Source organism: Vombatus ursinus, unplaced genomic scaffold (assembly GCF_900497805.2).
Source record: "Vombatus ursinus unplaced genomic scaffold, bare-nosed wombat genome assembly UNPS02010461.1, whole genome shotgun sequence".
NCBI lineage: Eukaryota > Metazoa > Chordata > Mammalia > Diprotodontia > Vombatidae > Vombatus > Vombatus ursinus.
The window spans coordinates 9,650,784-9,669,698 of NW_020950239.1; the positions used below are offsets into that span (position 1 = coordinate 9,650,784).

General features: G+C 44.8%; 1 protein-coding gene across 10 annotated transcripts in view; it reads left to right on the forward strand.

The window, feature by feature from the left end:
* SEC31A (SEC31 homolog A, COPII coat complex component) overlaps positions 1-14,081 on the forward strand; it is a 72,855-nt gene extending 58,774 nt beyond the window's left edge. For 6 of the 10 annotated variants that reach the window (XM_027854618.1, XM_027854621.1, XM_027854625.1 and 3 more), the window contains 5 exons: positions 6,300-6,358; positions 7,684-7,980; positions 9,608-9,727; positions 11,349-11,420; positions 12,990-14,081. In XM_027854618.1, coding sequence (XP_027710419.1) covers positions 6,300-6,358; positions 7,684-7,980; positions 9,608-9,727; positions 11,349-11,420; positions 12,990-13,169 — 728 coding nt within the window. In that variant the 3' untranslated portion in view covers positions 13,170-14,081. Of the gene's footprint in view, positions 1-4,605; positions 4,645-6,299; positions 6,359-7,683; positions 7,981-9,607; positions 9,728-11,348; positions 11,421-12,989 lie in introns of all 10 variants that reach the window. The other 4 variants (XM_027854616.1, XM_027854620.1, XM_027854622.1 and 1 more) reach the window with 1 other exon arrangement.
* Positions 14,082-18,915: the final 4,834 nt, after the last annotated feature.

Sequence of the window (18,915 nt, forward strand, 5' to 3'; positions counted from 1 at the left end):
CACGTGTGGCCTCCAGGCCGCAGGTTCCCCACCCCTGGTCTGGTTGTTAAACAAATGACCGTTGAGGGCGTCAGAGCTATCGGGGCATATCCTTTGCTGCGTCAGCCCCCTCAGTTGGGGGAGGCCATTCAAGTTAAACTCTTACTGAAGCAAGTTGTGCCATAGATGAGCAGATGTTTCCATTCCCAGGGTTTAATGCCCTTACAAACATGAAGCCCACAGACTGGTGAGTGGGCACCTTTAATAAAAGCAGGGATAAGGAATGGACCTGAGAGTTCATGGACTTAGGGAAGTCCTAGGCGAGGAAAGCCCCTCTCCTGGTGCTGATTGGCGCCTTCTCTGCAGCTCACAGATGGGGGCCCTGAGAGGTTAGCCCAGGTCACATAGCCAGTGTGCAAGGTGGAGCTTAAAACTCAGGGCTTCCTAAGGGCCACTCTGTCCCACAACCATCCCGCATTGTCTCCATAGGATTGGACGAACAGGCCAGGAAAGGGATAAATGGGACCATCTAACTCCCTCCCTTTATAGATGGGCAGACTGAGGCCCAGAGATGCCAAGACTTGTCCATCCGAGGCAGTGTAGGGAGGAAAGCCTATTGCACAGTGGGAGTCTCAAGAGCCTCTGGTCTCTCCGCCCTCCCCAAAGCCCCGCCAAATGTAAGTTGTGCTTAAAAAAAAAAAAAAAAAAAGCAGGGGCCAGTCAGCAGTGACTCAGTGCTCGGAGACAGTGCCGTGTGTATTTGGAACTTGACGTCATGCAGTACGTGGGGTAACTGCTGCTCTGTCCCTCAGGTGAAGGGAGGACTGATTTATGCTATTCCCTTAAATCATTTTCTGTTTTTCTTTGTTTAGCAACATCCCTCATGTATCAGTTTTCCAATTTATTTTAAAGATATGTTTTAGCGCAGTAATTTGATTAAATGAACATGGAGCCAAATTACTCCAGTTTCTGTGATAATAATTTGAAAGGCTTTATGGAAAATTGTTTCTAAAATCCCACTTCTCTAAAGAGTATTCATTAGTTAAGTACCAAAAGTATATACATGTATTACATAAATTAGCATACAGAAATTGAATCTGTATGTAAAGGTATGCTATTAAATAGTCAGGCGTTTTTGTGGGGAGAGGAGAGAGGAATGCATTGAAAAAATTACCAAGGATATTTAATTATTTTGGCTTCATTTTTCATTGTGAAGTAAAAACTAAGTCTTTTGAGTGAAAGGTATCATGGGTTGGATCATAGCTACCAAATAGAGTTCTGATTAATCTAGTCCTAAATTTAGCCCACAGGCATTTTACACTTTGATAGAACTCCAAAAATTGTTTAGTAGCCCCACAGTATTCTAAGTACATTTCAGATTAATTTTCAAAGTATTGAGATGTGTGCATTTGGGGTGTGTGAAGGGGAGCCAGCCTGCCTGCCTGATTCAGGGTAACAGCACACTGTTCTGACTTGGCTGAACCACCAAAAGGAAATAACCCAAAGAAGGCGACTTTGTGGGCCTCGGCGTGCATGGAGGCCTTGGCTGCGGTGTTACTCGTTGCATGGGAACACTTCTGTCTAACCTTTCTTTGTTTTGCTAACAGTGCTCTGAAGCACTTTGTATAGGCCATAGAAGCATGACTTTGACTCCGGTCTGCTGTGGCAGTTGTGAGGATTATGGTTTTGTACAGAGCTGGAATATTGTCTTTGTCAGCTCCTGGCTCGAGAATGCCATTTGCCAGTGTCTAAACTAGCATTTTTCACTCTCTAGCAGGACTGAACCAGAAGATCCCATTTTCAGGGTTTGGAAAAGCCAGTGTTATTTGGATAGGTGGCAATCAACAAATGTTTTTTGAACCACTGTTCAGGGCACAACGCTGTATCCAGAGCTGTGCAGAGAGCGGTCCCTCCTCTCAAGAAGCATACGTTCTAGCAGAAAAGAGGAGACACATAAGTAGTTCAAGGCAGGGTATGAGTTGTTGTGGTTCAGTTGTTTTTCAGTCGTATCTGACACTTCATGACCCCATTTGGAGTTTTCTTGGCAGATACTGGAACAGTTTGTATTTTCCTTCTCTAGCTCATTTTATAGATGAGGAAACTAAGGTTTAGTGACTTACCCAGGTCACACAGCCAGTAAGTGTCTGAGGCCGAATTTGACCTCAGATCTTCCTGACTCCAGGCCCAGCACTCTATTCACTGTGCCATCTGGCTACCCTGTTTGCCTTAGTTTCCTCATCTGTAAGAGGAGCTGGAGAAAGAAATGGCAGACCACGCCAGCAGACCTGCACAACATATGGTCTGTACAGCATATAGCCTGTGGGCCAGTTGTGGCCTGCCAGAGCTACAGGCCAGGTGTTATGCAGGCCTGTTTTACGTTCTCTACATTTTTTACAAGCCACCTGAATTGTGCAGACCTGCCCTAAGGGAACTTTGCAGAGTCAGTTTTGCTGAGGGATTTGCATTTTTGTGGACCACCCGAAATCCTTTGGCCACAAGCACCGCCATGAGCAGTGTAGTACTGCACTCCAGTATCCTTGCCAAGAAAACCCCAAGGGGTCACAGAGAGTTGGACGTGACCACACAACAACAAACGTTCCTATAGTTGGACAGGGTACAGCTGCTGCAAGCTAAATGCCCATAGACCCACACTTCAGTTCAACAAATCCATATTAAGTTCCTGCAGTGTTTAAAACACTGTGCCTAGGCCTAGGGAAAGGCGCCACGCAGCAAGCCATCCTTGAGCTGACCCTGGAAGGGTGGGTGGTGTGTCAGTAGACGGAGATGGAATGAGTGCAGCCTTCGTCTAGAAAACGGCAGAAGCAGAGGTGAAAAGTCACAATGCGTATTGAGGGATATGGAATGGTCCAGATTGCCTTCTGGAACTCCCCATTGCATAGTCAGCAAACTTCCCTGAATTTCAGATCTCTTCTTCTTGGGCTTTTTCTGGCTCTTTGACCCCACGGAGACCTCGTTCCCTCCCCCAGATGACACTATCCCTATCCCCCAACATGCTGGTCAGGGCATGGGTAAGAAGATGAGTTACACTTTGCTCCCCATTGCCGTTTTCAGTGACACCACTCGTCAGTGCCTCCTTTGTTGAGGTCTGTGCCACTCACATTTATTACCCAGTCAAGAGATATTATCTGTTGTCCCCTAGGAGAATGTATCGGTGTGCATATGTGTGTGTGTGTGTGTGTGTGTGTGTGTGTGTGTGTGTGTGTGTGTCTGTGAGAGATAAACACACAAGTATGCAGGCGTACACAGGTGAGTGAGGTTGGTTTTTTAAGACTCCATAAAAAGGGATTTTATGTTATGTAATAGACTTAATTAGAAACAGCATGGGAGAGTAGAGAGAGAATGATCCTTGCAGTCAGGAAACCTGGGTTCAGGTCCACCTTGTGATTGCATAGTAGTTGTGTGACTCTGGGTAAATCCCTGGTCTCTCAGAGCCCAGGCACACGGGGTTGATGATCTGAATCAGTCGGGGTAGTGTCTGCCCTGGAGTTGCCCTTGCTGATGTAACCACAGGTGTGGGTCACTTCCCAGCCCCACCTCCATCCTGCTGGGTGCTGGGATGTTGGATCTGTGGTTCTTTGGCCCAATGCCAGGTAGGGCGTAGGCTTGAGAAGCACCAGGGAGTGTTTGAGTGGACACATGCTGGCTACCTTGGCTTGAGAACATACAGTTCAGGTGTGAGTTGGGGCAAGCCTGGAATCTTAATGTTTCTTGCTTTGGGTGGTTGTCACCCATACTCACCTTCAAAATCCAGGTGACCTTTATGTTGACTAGTTTCAGGCCTCCGTGCTACGACTAGGTGTTCCGGTCTCTTTTAATTCTTTGAGGAAACCTCTAGGACACCTATACCAGACTAACCTTGAAAAAGCAACTCCTCAGGCCCCTGCACTAATCAGGATTCCTAGGTGCACTTTGGAGCTTGCCAGGGGCCAAGACAGGCCCTCAAGTGTACGTGTATTATCCACTCTGTGTCATACCCGTGTCTGTGTGGGATCACTGCCGAAGCCCCAGAGCTTCCCCATCAGGGTCAATTGGCAGTGCCCTGGGCTGTCTGACATTTCAATATTTTTATCTGTGGCAAGTGTCATACTGAAAATTTATTAGGACCATGTAACTGCCCCCAAAGGATACCTTTTAGAATTGCTTTAACTATTGCAAAAGTTCCTTTTAAAAAAATAATAATGCAGCTACAACAGATATAACATGATTGGTGAAAGAATGCCTCCTCTTACCAGATAGCACTGGGCTTCCTCGGTCTGATGGGAAATAAGCCATAATTTTGAAACAGTATTATGCTGAGAAGAATGAGGTTCAAAATAAAATGAGATTTCATTCTTTCCTAGGAGAATTGAGCTGAGTAGAAGAAAATTACATTTTTGGGTTGACAAGGACAGACATGGCTTAAATTTATTCACTTCACCCAGAAACAAATTATTTTCTCAGTTAGTTATAAGATGTTTCATATTGCATAATGAAAAATCAACCTTAAGTATATAAACAAGCTAGATGTTTGGAGGAGGTGGGTGCAGAGCTAGATAAGAGGTAGAGATTTGGGGGCGATTTTCAAAGTTTATATTATTATTTGAGTGACTTACATTTTGTTTGCAGAAAATCAGTCTGCTCAAGACCAGGCGTCTTTGCTGGAAGGTGAATTGGATGTAGAATACATCTTTTGTAATCTTTAGATCATCAAATGAAATTAATGAACAGACATTCCCATAATGCATGTGAATTTCCAAGCTGATCAAATCCTAAATCAGAGCAATCTTGTTTTGCATTGGACTTCCTGAATGAATCAAATTCTAAAACTGATTGAGTTTATGTAATAACCGTAGACTTTCTAACTACCTCCTTCTTGCAGATTTTTTTTTTGTAATATCTAAATTATATTTAGCAGAGGTTCTAAAATTATTTTCAGGGTAATGTTTCCGGAAGGGGATTTTTGAGACAGTAATTTCCTTCTAAAGAGGTAGTGGGGTGTGGTGGACAGAGTGCTGGACATGGAACTGGATGGCCTGGATCTGAGGCCTGCCTCTCACAGTTGCAGGGCCTTGGGCTTCTCACTTAACGTTGGCTGTCATCAGTTTCTTCATCTCTGAAAGGGAATAATGATCATTGCCCTGCTTAGCTCAGAGACAGGGTAATGAGCAAGATAGTGTGTGTAAAGCACTTGATGGAAAATTCTGGTGAAACCCCAAATCAGTGCTAACTTTTCTGTCTTTATTTGTTGTGCACAATAATCCTCCTGCTGCTTCTCACTTCACTTTGCATCAACAACTTTAGACACAGTTCTGTTCTATCTATCTAAATCGAATTAATTTTGAAGACCAGATTGTCACGAGAGCTGCCTTTGAGTGTCAGAGAAGACTGTGCAGTTCAGTTGACAGGCCCCATGTTTGGGAGTTTTCCTGTAGGTTGGAGCAGGGTTTTGCACAGAATCACACATTTAGAGCTGGAAACAGACCTCAGAGGCCTTAGAAATACAGACTCTGAGAGTCTGAAGGGAAGGTGGTGATCCTTTCTGATGAGAGGGGCCCACACCTGCTGTACGACGCCATCCCACTGTGGGCCTGCTCTCGTCACCAGCAAGTGTTGGCTTCTCAGCGCCTTCTCCCCTGTTTCCTCCCTCTGGAACCAAACAGAGCAGGTCTAATCCTTCTCTCCTAATACTCACACAGAGCTGGAATTGGCCCACTGCCTGCTGGCATACAACCTAGAGAGCTAAGAATGGTTTTTATGTTTTTAAATAAAAGTTTTTTATTTTTAGGATACAAAAGTCATATGACATACTTTACCAAAAGCATTGCTAAAATTTAGGTAAATTAGGTTCATCTCCTAGTTGAAAGAGCCATTCTAGAATTTTCCCAGTTTTCAAATTCATTGGATTGTGGTGTGCAGACTCTATTCTCTTTTTTGGAAAATCAGGATAATATTTGCTCTTCTCTTGTCACTCCCATTTTCCGTGTTCTGTCTTCTTTTATCTTGAGTATCGTCTCCATTGGTCATTTTTGCTCTGTCATTTCCAGCGTCAGAGCCCTATTCAGAGAAAACAGAAACAAATTAAAAGTTGAGAAGCCCTGTCTTCTCTCTGTTGCTGGCCAGGAAGTCTGATTCCCTCCTTTACAGCTGAAGAAACTGAGGCCCAGAGAAGTTAATTGTCTTGCTTAGGGTCATGCAGCTAGTAAATGTCTGAGGCAGGATTGAAGCCCAAGTCTTCCTGACTCTCAAGTCCAGCTCTCTGGCATTTAATGTTCAGTACAGTTTGTTTTCCTAAAGGAAATTACCTTCATTTTCTGTTACAGGACCTCAGAATGGTTGGAATGACCCACCAGCATTGAACAGAGTTCCCAAGAAAAAGAAGGTAGTAGATGAAAGCAGTGACATCCTCCCCAGGCCCTCCCCTATGCCCCCTCCACCCCTGGTATAATTATCCCATATAAACAAAATTGGCCATCTAGTCTATTGAAAGTTCATGTCAGTGCCATCTCTAAAACCAGGGATGAAATGAAAATTGTCAGGTGGAATAAGCAAACCTTGTACTGATGTTAGCGCCATGAATTAAGGATCATTTCTTAGACCAAAAACATGTTTTAAGATGTCTAAAAACAAGGGTCTGAAATGTCAGAGATGGAGTTTTTAGGGGTATTTAGTGCTGAGCAGAAGTTGAACGATGATGTATGAAACCACGGAGTGTCTAAGCAGTAAGATCGTGAGATTAGGACCACCTTTTAGCTAAGTGATGACGCAGAATCAGATGAGAAACAGACCGGAGAGTCTTGGAACTGAAAGGGACTTCAGATGCCGTCTAGACCAGCCCGTAACCCCCGGGAATCCCCTCTACCACATGGGCAGCAAAGGGTTGGTCAGCTGGACTCTGCTGGAAGAACCCCAGTGAGGTGGAGCCCTCTTTCTCCTTGAGCTCCAATTTTGAGGCAGATGGGCCTCCACCAACCCGGAGGCTGCCCCTTTGCTACTCCCACCCACTGCTTGGAGCTCTTCCTGTAGTAATAATAAAGCAGGATCAAAGGTGACGTGGCCTCTCCTCATCCTGTTGGCCTCCCGAGACCTGGGATATGTGGGGTTAGTGAGTCTGAATTCAGTGGTTCCCTAATAAACATTCAACACGTGGGTGCTTCATGTGTGCAGGTGCCCAGAGTACTGGGTGTTAACACGACGCTAGAGGGAGAGTGGATCCAGGACTTGGTTCCTCCTGGCAGAGTTGACAGTCTGGTAGGGACAGTGTAACAGGAGGCACCGGCAGTTAGTTTGAGAGGGACAACACTGTGCATTGTAGGGGGAGGTCATTACCAATCATGGAAATCCAGGAAGCTCCCCTGGAGGGGGTGGGATTTGAGTTCGGCCTGCCTAAGAAACGGAGAGGAGGAGGGGCTCGGCATTGGGAACACAGCGTGTGTTCGGGGAGGGACTTGCCCTCTGGGCTTGGAGTGGAAGAATAAAGTGGAACGGGGCTGGAGGAATGTGCACATACTGACCCTCAACTGAGTACCATCCACCTGGTGATAATGCTTCAGCCTCACCAGGTAATTCTTGGAAGGCGGATTCTAAACGTGCAGCTGTTGGTCTGGGTTAGAGGTGTGTGTGTACCTGGCCCAACCCTCTCATTTTGAGGGCATGGTGACATTCTTTTTAATCCTACTATTGTGTTTGTGTTTTGATTTTTAAAAGATCCCCGAAAACTTCACACCGCCTGTACCCATCACTTCGCCAATCATGAACCCTCTGGGTGACCCTCAGTTGCAGATGCAGCAGATGCAGCAGCAGCAGCAGCCCCAGCAGCCCTCTGTTCCGGCACCGCTCTCAGGACAGGCTCCATTCCAACAACCGCATCTCTCGGGGAGCCAGCCCATCCTGCAGAACCCCTTCCACGGCATGCAGCAGCCCCTGCAGCCTGCCATCCCACCAGCTTTCTCAAAGCCCAGTACGGAGGGTGCCCCGGGAGCTCCAATTGGAAATACCATCCAGGTAATCAGAGGAGTCTGCCACCCAGTTTGATGGCTCCCTTTGTTTTGAGTTAAATGTAGCATACTCGGATTAAGTGCCTATGATGTTTTCAAAGGTGTACCGCCAAAACCATGGCATTGACCTTTGAACGTTAATCACATAGGTAAAAAAGCATCTTTGTGGCTGCAGAGTCCAACAGTGATGTTTGGTCTTCTCCAAGTCTGCACGTGCTATTTTCTGTTTATTCAAAGTTGGCTGCAATTTCAGGTCATTCTTCTGTCCCAGGTTCCTGTACAGAAACTATTGCCAAAAAGAAAGGGGGATTATGAAATACAGAAAACAGAAAGTTGTATTTGTTGCAGTACAAAATACGATCATTTGGGGTGAACGTTTGTGTCTGTGTGGACCAGTTAGAGGCTCCACAGAAGTAAGGGAACCACACTTTCGTTCAGCGTCGTTCTTTGTGCACGTAGCGTGTGATCGCGGGATCACGTCTTGTTGGGGACCCTATGGACGCCTCGGGACAGTAATTCTCACCCTTGGCCCACCTTTTATGAGGTGGCAGAGTTTTAGATCCTTCTTACAGCAATGGGTGAGGAATTAAAAGATTCTTTTAGTGGGGACGAGCCAATGTTTTGCTGTTTTTCAAAGATCTTCAGATTTGGAAAATTACATCCTGCAAACGCTAAGCTAAACACCTGCTGCCTTGTAACATGTACCACACAACCCAGGGTGCATTCGGTCAGTCCTATGTCTGCCCAGTACACCCCGCAGGGTTCAGGTCAGTTGTGACCTGACGTAATTGTCAGGCCAGAGAAAAGCAAGAAGTTTCAGGCATAAAGTCCACCCTTGGTGATTCAGATTGACTTGAGATGTGGGAGAAACTATAACCAAGGGTTTTCCCCTCCAAGTTTGGTGCTAACAGCATTTCCAGTCCTTTCCCTATTTGACAAGAATAATTAACCAAAATAGGAAACTGCTAGATGGATGCCTAACATGAGCTCTTTGGCCTCTCGTTCTTTGGGAAGCTTCCTGCCCTCCTTCGAGGTGACATCCCACCCCTTCTCACCCTGAGGGCCATGTTTGCTTTAGGCATAGCCCAGGAAACAACGATTTTGGGCGTGGGCCAGAGACTTAGGTTAATTCTTTAAACTTTTCCAAGTTCTTGAATAGGCCTGTATTATCAGGGTTAGGTCCGATAGGAAGAAGCCCTCAGAACCACACTGGAAGCCCAGAGCAGTCTTGGGTACCAGGAACATGGTACACTCATGTGGAAGCTATCTAAAGCCGCGGCCTGTTCCTGAATTGGCAGTACAAATCACAATGCCGTGTCACTTAAATTGTCCTCAACCAAAGCACTGATTCTTAGCATTTTTTTTTTAATCGAACCATTTCTGGGTTTGTTACCTCTGCCTACCAACTAGTAGTATTTTAAATACTACGTCTACCATGGCGGACAATGGATAGATCATGAAGAGTGATCAGGTTGTGTTGTTTGGGTCTCAGTGACAAGAGTCCTGAGGCCTCTGTGTGTGTGTTTGTGTGTGTGTGCATGTGCGTGCATGCATGCGCACCCACCTGTCCTTGCACGTCTGCCCACATAGAGAGGAGGTCTGCGTTCCTTTTAAAATAACTGTGTGTCCTTCAGCATGTGCAGTCCTTGCCAACAGAGAAGATTACCAAGAAGCCCATTCCAGATGAGCATCTCATCCTGAAGACCACGTTTGAGGAGCTCATTCAGCGATGCCTCGCCTCTGCCACAGACCCGGTAGGTGTTCTTCTTATGTTTTATATGTTAGAAGCATTCAGAATGCCTGTGTTCCTGTGAGAGCTCTTGCCAGTGGACCTTCACCATCTTCAGAGCTAAAAGAAGCTCATTTTGCTTGGGGAGGACACTCCAACCAGAACAGAGATGGGGGCCGGTGAGCCCTCCATGAGGATCCCTGCAGGCTCTGTGCTGACAAAATGTCGTCTTGTCACTGTTGTGTTTGTGTCTGCTTTGTTAAACGTTTCCCACGTACCTCTTCATCTGGTTCAGGCTGTACTTGGGATGCTGCAGGCCTGTGGCTGCATTTGAGCCTTCTGACCTAGAGAATCTTACAGATTAAATACCAGGTGTACGTTTTATGACACACATTCTTCTGGGGAAATTGGAAGGCATTTCATTCGAATCCTTGATTGCACATCCTCCGCATTAAACCTCTTGAAAACCCCTCGCACCAGGTTGCCCCGGCAGAGCCTCTACCCCGATTCCATCCTGATCAGACCCTGGTATAATCATCGTAGATGACGACAGAGGGCTGGTGGCTGGCAGTGTGGCTCTCTAGCGACATCCATGTCCCTGTGTTCCCTCTCTGTTGCCATGGGACAGCGGAGGGGCGGGAGGTCTGGGAGTTCCCTCCTCTCAGCTCTGCGCCAGGGTTTCTTGGCATGGCTCTCATCCGATGTCTCCTCAGTGCAGCGTGTGCCCCTCTTTGGGCTTTAGGACGCAGCCGTCACTCTTGTCTTACGGTCTCTGAATGTGGCTGGGACTCCTGAGCTGCCCCATTCCCTGGAGAGCGAGTCTGTGGTCTTTGTATGCACTTGTGGGCCTTCCAGAAGGCCCTGCTGGGCAGCCTCTTCCTTTTGTTCCTGGACCTGTCCCTGGACCAGCCCCCGGAGCCCCTCTTCTCCTCTGCTTCTCACTCATCCCCCTTGTGGGACTTGCTTTCTTTTCTGGTTGATGTCACTGGCAGACGGTTGGTCAAGTTATGTGGGTCAGTCCATTGTTTCCTTCTGTTTGGGGTTTTATACAAATGACCCCAGGGTCACCGTGCACTGATTCTCCTCTTCCCCTCCCCCCTCCCCCCTTACATACACAGGACACAACACAACCTTTTCTGGTCTGCATTTGTTCATGTGTTGCATTACTCATGCCGTGCTTTGTTCAGCCATCGCCCAGCTGATGGCCTTTGTTTTCAGTTCTTGCTATCAACAAAAGGCGTCGTTTAAATATTTTTGTACCTCTGAGTCTGAGTATTCCTGAATTGGGGGCAGCTAGGTGGTGCAGTGGATAGAGCATTGTCCTTGGAGTCAGGAGGACCTGAGTACAAATCTGACCTCAGACACTTACTAGCTGCGTGACCCTGGGAAAGTCACTTAACCACAGTTAGCTCAAAAAAAATTTTGTGAATTGGAACTTTTCTCGTATGACTTTGGTTAGCTTGGTTTTCTTCTTTCAAGGACTGCCTTTTCATGTTCTTTGACCATTTATCTATTGGGAATGGCTATAACCAGCTCTAGAGTTCTAAGATTTTATCTATAAAATAAAAAATATTTGGGAAGTGCACTAAATTCTTTGGATGAAATCTCTCACTGTCATTATTTAACTCTGTTCTCCTCTTCCACAGCAAACGAAGAGAAAGTTAGATGATGCCAACAAACGTCTGGAATTTCTGTATGACAAACTGAGAGAGCAGACAGTAAGTTTGGGGTGTGCCAAGAAGAATGATGGTAAACTTCTCTTACTGGCATAGCCGCTCCCCTGACTTTCTACTCGCTAAGGAAAGGGAGCCCATATGGGTTTAATTAGAACAGGCCATCCTAACCAGAAGAAACTGAGGAGAGCAAGACCCGGTAGGAAGCATGTAGGAGAAGGGCCAGATTTGTTCTGTTTGGTCCAAAGAGAAAAATTGGCATCTGTTAGCAGAAATTAGAAGGAGACAGATTTCATACCGAGTTAAGGGGAACCCACCTTTTAAAACTGCCCAGAATATAACAGGTCTCCCCAGGAGGCGATTTGTTCCTTGGTATTAGAACTTCCAAGTGGAAGTTGAATAATCTTAGAAACATAGAAGCATCTTCAGAGGTCCCAGGGAGGGTAAGGCCCCACTTGGAATGGAGGTACCAGAGCCTGTTTTCAGAGATGTTACAAAGAGGATTCTACTTCAGATAGTGATTGGATACTTCAGATCCTATAAAGTCCCCTCCACATCTTACAAGTTGATAAGTAATACATTTAGTATCATTAGACCCTTCCTCTAATGGACTCAGAGATATAATTGCCATATCACTAATTGAAAGATGGATTTTTTTATAGCATAGAAGTTAGTTTGGGGGGTGGGTGTGTGTGCAAGAGAGAAGAGAAATTCTCTTTCCTTTTTTTTGAATAGTGAATGTAAACCATCTATTACACTTGTCTAGGATGCTTTCCAGAACTCTCTCTGTTTTAATTGTGGCTTGAAAGAGGAAACAGTGGAGAGAAAGTGATGTTTTCCAGAGACCAAATTAATCATCTTTCTTGTTGCTTTTATGAGAATTGACACTCCATTTCCAGGCCAGTTGAGGTTCAAAAAAGAGTGCTTAGTGTAGCGGAATGGCAATGTGAGCAGATCAGAATGTGCAGCAGTGGATTCAGCTTCCGTATCCTTGTTCTTGCTTACGCCGTCCCCAGTACTCTGTTTTATTAATGAGAGAGAGGGTGAGAATTTGTACTTCTTGGTATTTATTTTGAAGGACTTGGGGCAGTTTTGCTGGTTTGGATATTTTTTTTTCTGTTTTGATTTTTATATACCAAAATGAGAATTTGTGGGTAGTGGGCCACGTGGGCACGTGAGCTCTAGGACCTGTGTCTGTCTTAAGGAGATGAGGTTTTGATACACGAATTAGGTGGGAAGCCACTTGAGGTGTCTGGGAGGAGAAACATCTTTACTTTCATCCATAAACATTTTTTTAAAGGCAAGTATGGATTCAAAGTCATGGAAGAATTAGTTTCTGTTGGGAAAAACTTAGCATTTTGCACTTACTAGCAAAACTTGACATTGCTTCCTTTATTAATAGAAAATTGAAACTACTTGATGACTTCAGTAGAGTGAGTCGGGTGATAATTTGCTTGGGTCCATTTTAAGGACTTAAGAAATCCCAGGCTTACAGACTATTTTGAGGAATACAGTTTGTTGCTGTATTTTAGATGATGTCCAGCCTCATTTTGGTTTCTGGATGTAGGCTGTGGGAGGCTTTCTTTTCTGACCTGGCTCTGTGTGCTCTTTCAGCTTTCCCCAACGATCCTCAACGGTCTGCACAACATGGCAAGGAGCATTGAAACTCGGAACTACACGGAGGGACTGAGCATCCACACGCACGTCGTGAGCAACAGTAACTTCAGCGAGACCTCGGCCTTCATGCCGGTGCTCAAAGTGGTTCTCACCCAGGCCAACAAACTGGGTGTCTGAGGGACAGCTTGGCCGCAGCCCGCGGTGCCGCTGTCTCAGGAAGGTGCCAGCTGCGGACCAGGCGTCGGTCTTCACTAGCATGCTTCTGTGGCCATTCGGTCGAGATCCTTTATGCTGTTTCTGCCAATAAACTCACTGTAGAGCGGCTCCGGGACACCCCATGCTTTTCTTTAGTTTAATTTCTCATTGCTCATAATGATTCCTCTTCTCCGCAGAGAGTAGATTTCCTGGGTTACGCATAGTATGGTCTACTAAAGTAAATATTGTACTAATAAAATGGTTTTTAATACTTTGATGTGCTGTTTTAAAAAGAGCTTTCAGTTACACATTAAGCAGAGGTTAAAGCAATTTTACTCCACATTGCCCCACTTCCTTGATATCAACCAGATTCAAAAAGTATAATCTTATGTATATCTAGTGTTTAGTTGTTTTTTTTTTAAATTGTACCCCAAAATTTAGTTTAATCTCACTTTTGGAGAGGAAAAAACATTATTTTGGATCAGAGCGAATAACCAAAATCCAGAAGATAATATACGGGTTTCAGTACATAGGAATTCATTATAATACAGTTATGTTCATACTTCATAAATCTATGGTTTCATCTGTGTGAATGCTCTATTTACTGGTATAGGTTACAGCCTCTCCATGCCTTGGTAAAGAATTTGTTGTTTTAGAGAAAACAAAACCATCCCTTGATGGTCAGCACTGGAGTGCTCAGTCACTCTAAGCTTGACTGGGCTGGGCCGGGCCTGAAATGACTGATAGATGTTAAAATATGCCTTCAGGAAAACGAAGGTTTCTAGAGTTAAAAATCCATCTCGTGTCGAGCTATTGCAACGTATCTCTGGACTCTGAGAATTCTTGGTCCCAAAATAAGTGTTACTAATAAATTTTGTTCAGCTTTTCACTTGAGGTTTTGTTTCATGTCTGTTGTATTTAATTTTTGTTTTAATTATCCCTGACTTGAGCTCGGTTAGCCCGGTAAATCAGAACCAAAAGTTTGCTAGCCTGTTTTCCCTTCAGAAGGAACTTTAGGAGGCACAAATGGCCTCCGTAGTCTTTGCCACTCCTCACTCCGAGTGACTGACTCATTTCCAAAGCTAGTACTTTGGTCCTTCCAGAGAAACTTCCCCTTCCCACCCCGGGCTAAGCCAAGAAGGGCAAGTTGCTGCACCCCCACCCCCCACCCAGCATCATTATTTGAGTATTTGACATTTCAGCCTTCTGTTTGCCTATGTCCATGCCCGGATGAATGTATCACCGCTCTCTAGAGCTTGGTGGGCCCGTAGGTTTATACCACAACCCAAGAAAACAAAGTTAAGTGAGTATTGTGGCACTGTAAAACAAATCCCAGCAGCTAGGTGGTACAGTGGTCAGAGCACAGGACCTTGAGTCAGGGAGCCCCGAGTTCAAATTTGACCTCAGACATTGAATAGCTGTATGACCCTGGGAGAAGTCACTTAACCTCTGTAGTTTCCTCATCTGGAAAATGGGGATAATGATAGCACCGACCTACCTCACAGGGTTGTTGTGAGGACCAAACAAGATCATATTTGGGAAACACTCTGTACGCTTTAAAGCACTAAATCGGTGCTAGCTATTATTACCGCTTTATGACTTGCATGATACATGGCGAGTAGCTGAAACTCTGAGACTCATTTTCCTCCTTTGTAAAATGAGGATGGTTAGATAACCGCAAAGGTCTCCTCTGCTTCTGGATCTAAAATCCTGAAGGTAACAACGTTCTGGTTTAGATTAATATACGGGGTGTTCCAAAGGTCTTAGTGTTGTTTTAAGCTTAAATAGTTTAATTTAATAGTTTAAAACTAAACTCAGACTTTTGGGGCATCCTGTATATTAGGGCACAAAAACACACAGTCTGCTATCAAACCTTCTGTTAGAAAATCCTACCAGAAACATAAACCAACGTTTCATTTGGAAAAATTCATGTTGTTAAAAAATCAAAACTTCTTTGTTAAAATATCTAATAGTATTCGAGACCTGCCTGTGTATACCCAATAGTGTACGTTGGTTGATAGATGAATTTTTACCAAGTGTGGAAAATTATTCTGCTTTCAGAAATGCCTTTCTTTTTTGGGGGGGAGAAGGGAGGTGGCGGGTTGTTCAATCTCTTTTTATCTTTATTGCTCATGTCCCCTCAAATGAATGGAGGAAAGGTGAGCTGATTGCTGAAACATCTGTTCTAAGTTATGGAGGTAATTGAAGCACAGTATTTATGGGAAGAGACTGTATTTTTCCTTAGCAGGAAAAAAATACTCAAGGGGTAAACTTATATTGTTTTCTAAAACAAAGGATCAAAATTTAACTCTGCTTTGTAAATGATTAAAATGTTAATGATAAACATCCTTTAAACTCTGATGGTAGCTTGTGTCTGCTTATTCAGTGCGCTTTGTCTAAAGATATCAAACTGTTGGGATTGGGGATTTCCAACTGATTCATTACCACTCTTAGAGGAGCTGGAAGATGTTGTGCATAAAGTGGACTGACTCATCTTTCCAATTAGATTGAGAAATCACTGAGGGCTGTGAGTCTTGAGTCCCCACCACTGCAAGTCAGTGTCTGGGCTCTGTTGTGGTGACTAACCTTGGCCAATAGATCAGGGTACCAACGCTAACAGCGAGATCACCAATAGCTGGGGGAGGCAGTAGATAGCAGCTGCTTCCTCACCTTGGCACAGACCTTGGGAGATAAAGCTCCCATCTTATAGCATGTCCCTTGTGTCCTGGCAACGTGCTGGATGGCAGCCTCCATGTGCCATGCTTCCTGATGCCCTGAATCCCAGTGGAATAAAATGTTACAAACGTTGCTAAGTTCTAGCCACTGTGTTGGCAAGCCAAAGACAAAAACCTCAGCCCCTGTCCTCCAGGGCCTCGTGTTCTGAAGAAATGATAGTATTATCTGCCAAGGTAAGCATTTGTGACATGCCTGCTGTGTGTCAGGCACTGTGCTGTGTGGGAATATGAAGGAAGGCCAAAAAATAAATAAAGGAACTCACGATACAATGTTTTAAAAGTTGTATATAGAAGATAATAGGTCACGCTAACCAGAGACCCTCTCTTCTTCCCCCACTCCCAAGCCCTTTCGCATACAAACTTGAATGATTTTGCAAGGTTTGGGGCAACAAACGTTGAGGTGTTGTGTGACCTTTGGGGACGCACATGGCCCACTTCCCCTTAAGGAATCCAAATCTTGGGGGCAGCTAGGTGGTGCAGTGGCTAGAGCACCAGACCTAAAGTCAGGAGGACCTGAGTTCAAATCTGGCCTCAGACCAAACATTTGACACTTACTAGCTGTGTGATCCTGGGCAAGTCACTTAGCCCCAATTGCCTAAAAATTAACAAAAAAAATCCAAATCTAGTGGAGACGGTGTGTGTGTGGCCATATGTGAAGAGTCCACATATAACTACTCCTGCCAAAAGAAGTCCATTCATCACTTTTTGTTTCTGCCTCTCCCAGGAGTGGTATTAAATTTTTAAAAGCTCTTTTATCTTTCAAAGTTAGTGCAAATACATTGCAAATTGAGTTCCAAAGTAGGCATACGAGGTAATTCTACTTGCTCCTGTGACTCCCCATCATTTGTTGAGTAACCACACAAAGTTGTGAGGAAAATGCTTTGGAAACAATACAGCGTTATATAAATTAGACCGTTGTTAGCTCTAAACGGGTAAAGACTATGGCCATAGCCATCTCCCCTCTGATGGTGGATTGCTTATCCCCATTCATGCTTGATTCACAAAATCTGCCATCAGGATCCTTGGTCTCTTCCCTAAGACCTAGAATGAGGGTAGATGACAGATTAGCTCAGCCTTCCTAGTTAGGCCTGAAATAAATCGTTGAATGAATGAATGAATGAATGAATGCTCTCCACCTTCTCAATATAATTCCAACTTTGCTGCCCATCTCTATCTTTCGGTGATCACCCCAGACTCGCCCTGAATTCTGCCAGCCTTTACCACTCCTTACACGCCTATCTTCAGAGTGTTCTCATGTGTTTGCTTTCCCACTTTGAATAGCACTGGAGTGGCCGTCAGAAGAGTTTTAGACCTCGTTTTACCCTTCCCTAACTGGCTTCAATTCATGGAAAATGGCGGTTGGAGGAGATTTCTGAGATTCTATGATATTTGTGTGATCATGAGGCAATATCAAGGCTGATCAAATGATCGGTTCCTCGTGTTTTAGGTTTATGGTTCTGTTTGTCTTTATTGTCAAGTTTGGGTGATCTCATCAGTGTAAGGCCCTTCACTCCATCCCTACCACTTGTAGAGTGGCTGTGGCTGAAAAATTCACCTTCAAAATGAGCCAGACTGGGCCTCACGTAGAGTCTTGTCAATGGGCCCATATTCCAAGTCTTTGTAGCTGGTCAGAACCTCACCAGGACAGTGGAATTTTAGTGGAGGGTCCAAGGAACAGCGTTTACTAGTGAAATGCCATTTTAGCAAGCGCGCCATCCTCCCAGCAACCCCGTGAGATAAGCAGGGGTAATGTTTTCTCAGTTTCATACCTCACTAGCTCAAGGTTACGGAGCTAAGGAGTGTCAGACTTTGGACTCATCCCAGATCTTTCAATTCCAAAGAGAATAAATGGCCCTAGGTACTGAAGACTTTGGTGTGTTTTGGTAGAAGAAACTTGAGGCAGCTTGGTGTGATAAGAAAAATTTGAGATTGGTAGCCAGCAGGCTTGGGTTCAAATCCTCATCCTGCCATTTCTTAGCACTGTGACCTTGGGCAGGTCATTTAACCTTCTAGGCCTCATTTTCCTCATCTGTAAAATGAAGGGGTCATACTAAGTGGTCTCTAAGGCCCCTTCCGGCTTTGAATTTACAAACCCGTGAAGGACTCTTCCTAGCCAACAGGTGTGCCCAATATGACTGTTTGACAAATGACCAAAAACTTTGCAGAGTTGTAAGTCAGATGTCTGTTAATCGTACTGTAATGGCTATTTATATTGCACTTTAGAGTTCGCAAAGCTCTTTACCATTGTGGGGATCCCATCTGGAATCGTTTTAACTGGAGATTCTACACCCAAGCCTAGCATTGCTCTGGGAATGACCTTGGCATGTAATCATGATCTGGCTCCAGACTGCCTTTCTAGGGGTTATTACAACTGTTCCTAGTGCACTCAGTAGTCCAGCCAAACCAGCCTATTTGCTGCCCCCTTACACGGCGTTCCATCTCATCCCCCATGCTTCTCTATTTCATGTCTGGAATCTACTCCCTCCTCGCCTCTGCCAGCTTACTTCTAGCTCAACTCACATGCCCCTGCCACAGCAAATACATCCTCAGGCCAGCTGTCAGTGTCCTATCCCCAGAAATTGCCTTGTATCTAGTTTGTATTTATTTTCTTGTCCCCAATAGACTGTAAGCTCTTCGTGGGTAGGAACTGTTGTTGTTTCTGTTTTCCCAGCATCCCTAGCACCTAGCATCATGCTTTCAGGTTTGTTGATTAATGCTAATCAAATTCCAAAGATAACCTTGGCATCTTCTTACAGTGTTCAGGAAATTGACTGTCTACTCCCAGAAAATTGTAAGCATTTAAGACTTGGTTTTAAGTACGCCCAAATGGCTCGGTCTAACAAAAGAGCTCATCTCCTCTTACAGCTTTCTATTACCGAGAAGTTGAATTAATAACTGATTTTTCTTCCTCACTAGTTGCAGGCTGACTCCTTGAAGCAGTGATATTTCTTTCAACTGAAGTCTAAAGTCCATATCTGCATCTCCCCAACTTT